The 2,119-nt window shown below is 51.2% G+C and overlaps 1 protein-coding gene across 1 annotated transcript; it reads left to right on the top strand.

Annotated features, from left to right (window-relative positions):
- LOC18791959 (leucine-rich repeat extensin-like protein 2) lies at positions 1-2,119 on the top strand (the record flags this gene model as incomplete). The annotated part of the gene is made up of 1 exon (XM_007225510.2): positions 1-2,119. A coding segment is annotated over exon 1 (1,662 nt), but the record flags the coding sequence as incomplete, so codon positions are not given.

The raw sequence follows: 2,119 nt of genomic DNA, 5'->3' as shown, positions 1-2,119 counted from the left end.
TTATGTAAAACAGGATATCAAAATACTGTTTTCCGCTGGACCGACCTTCTTCAACGCTTTACACATTGCAGTAGGGACTAGGGAGGAAGGAGGAAACGAAAGGAGAAAAATGCTCCCAGTGTCCTCAAAACTTTTTATCTCTCTAAATCTGTGAGACGTGCCAGCATGTCATGATTCATATCAACATATGACATAAATTTCAAATGTTCCCCATTTATTGTTATCTTATTCACACTGTAACCATTATTGCATATCTACGGCATAAACCCTAACTAAAATACTAAAACCTGAAATTCAAATAAAATGTAAAGTCCAATAGAAAAAGGGACTTCTATAAACAGGGCATGGGGAGATGAGAATGGCACACAGTCCAAATCAAAATAAAATCTCTCTCATGAGACAGACTTAGACGACTCATGTGACTGACTGCCTGCCTGCCATTTGCGCCATCTGACCAATGTCTCGTCGTCCTCCTCCTCCGCATTCCTCCTCCTCCTTGCTGCTTGTTTTGTTGGTGTGGGCAGCCGCCGCCACTTCTAGTACTAGTAGTGGTGAAGGATCTTTGGGTGTGGTGAAAGTAGATCCAACCCTCAAGTTTGAGAACCCAAGGCTTCGCCAAGCCTACATTGCCCTCCAAGCTTGGAAGGCCGCCATCTTCTCGGACCCATTCAACTTCACCTCCAGCTGGAATGGCTCGGACGTGTGCTCCTACATGGGCGTATTCTGTGCTCCTAAGTCCACCGGTGCACATGGCCGTGTGGTCGCCGGCATCGACCTCAACCATGCTGACATTGCTGGCTATCTGCCTCCAGAGCTAGGCCTCCTCTCAGACCTGGCGCTCTTCCACCTCAACTCCAACCGCTTCTGCGGCGTCGTCCCTAGCAGTTTGCGGCTCATGAAGCTGCTCCATGAGCTCGACCTCAGCAACAACCGCTTTGTCGGAGACTTCCCCAAAGTAGTGTTCTCCTTGCCTTCCCTCAAGTACTTGGATCTCCGCTTCAACGAGTTCGAAGGCTCCGTTCCCTCCCAGCTCTTCGACAAGGATCTGGATGCCCTTTTCCTCAACGACAACAGGTTCCAATTTGGCATCCCTCCCAATCTCGGCAACTCTCCCGTTTCGGTTCTGGTGTTGGCCAACAACAATCTCGGGGGTTGCATTCCTGGTAGCATTGGTAACATGGCCAAGACGCTCAACGAGATCATCCTCTTGAATGACAATCTCACCGGCTGCTTGCCTCCCCAGATCGGCCTCCTCACGAATCTCACGGTGTTTGATGTCAGCTTCAACCGACTTCAAGGACCTCTTCCCTCCACCATCGGCAAAAACATGAAGAGCTTGGAGCAGCTGGACGTGGCCCGCAACAGACTCACGGGTGTCATCCCAGCCAGTATTTGCCAGCTACCTCGTCTGCACAACTTCACCTATTCCTTCAACTATTTCACCGGAGAGGCTCCTGCTTGTGCTGCTAACAAAAATAATATCAATGGTCGCAAGAACTGCATTCGTGGTAAGTTGGATCAGAGATCTGCAAGGGAATGTGCTTCGCCAGCTGCACGTCCCGTGGACTGCCGCAAGCTCCAATGCAGCAGCACTACTATTCCTGGAGGCGGAGGAGGCAGCGGCGGGGGTTCTAAGAGAAGGCCTCCTCGGGTTTCAACACCCTCAGTGCCGGTTGGGAATAAGCCGCCTGCTCAACGAAGGCCTCCTCGGGTTTCAACACCCCCACCCCCGACTTCAGAGTCATCACCTTCCACTAGATCACATCCTCCACCACCATCAAACCCTTCTTCTTCTTCTTCTCCGCCTCTAGTGCCTAATAGAGCACCTCCTCCTTCCAATTCCAATTCCCATTCCCCTACAAAGCCTCCGCCACCTACTCAAAGAGTTTCACCCAGGACGCATCTTCCACCTTCACCCCCTCCATCTAGTAGTCATCATCATTGGACTTTGACACCACCACCCCCACCTACCCAAAATGTGTCACCAACTACTCATCTAAGACCACCTCCGCCGCCGCTGCCCACGCACTACAACTCCTCTTCTTCCCCACCACCACCAGTACTTTACCATGCTTCCCCACCTGATCACTCTAAACATGATCTAGTGCCGCCATCACCT

The sequence above is a fragment of the Prunus persica genome, chromosome G1 (assembly GCF_000346465.2).
Source record: "Prunus persica cultivar Lovell chromosome G1, Prunus_persica_NCBIv2, whole genome shotgun sequence".
In the NCBI taxonomy this organism is placed as follows: domain Eukaryota; kingdom Viridiplantae; phylum Streptophyta; class Magnoliopsida; order Rosales; family Rosaceae; genus Prunus; species Prunus persica.
Note: the sequence above shows the minus strand (reverse complement) of the source record. Positions and strands in the feature narration are given on the sequence as shown.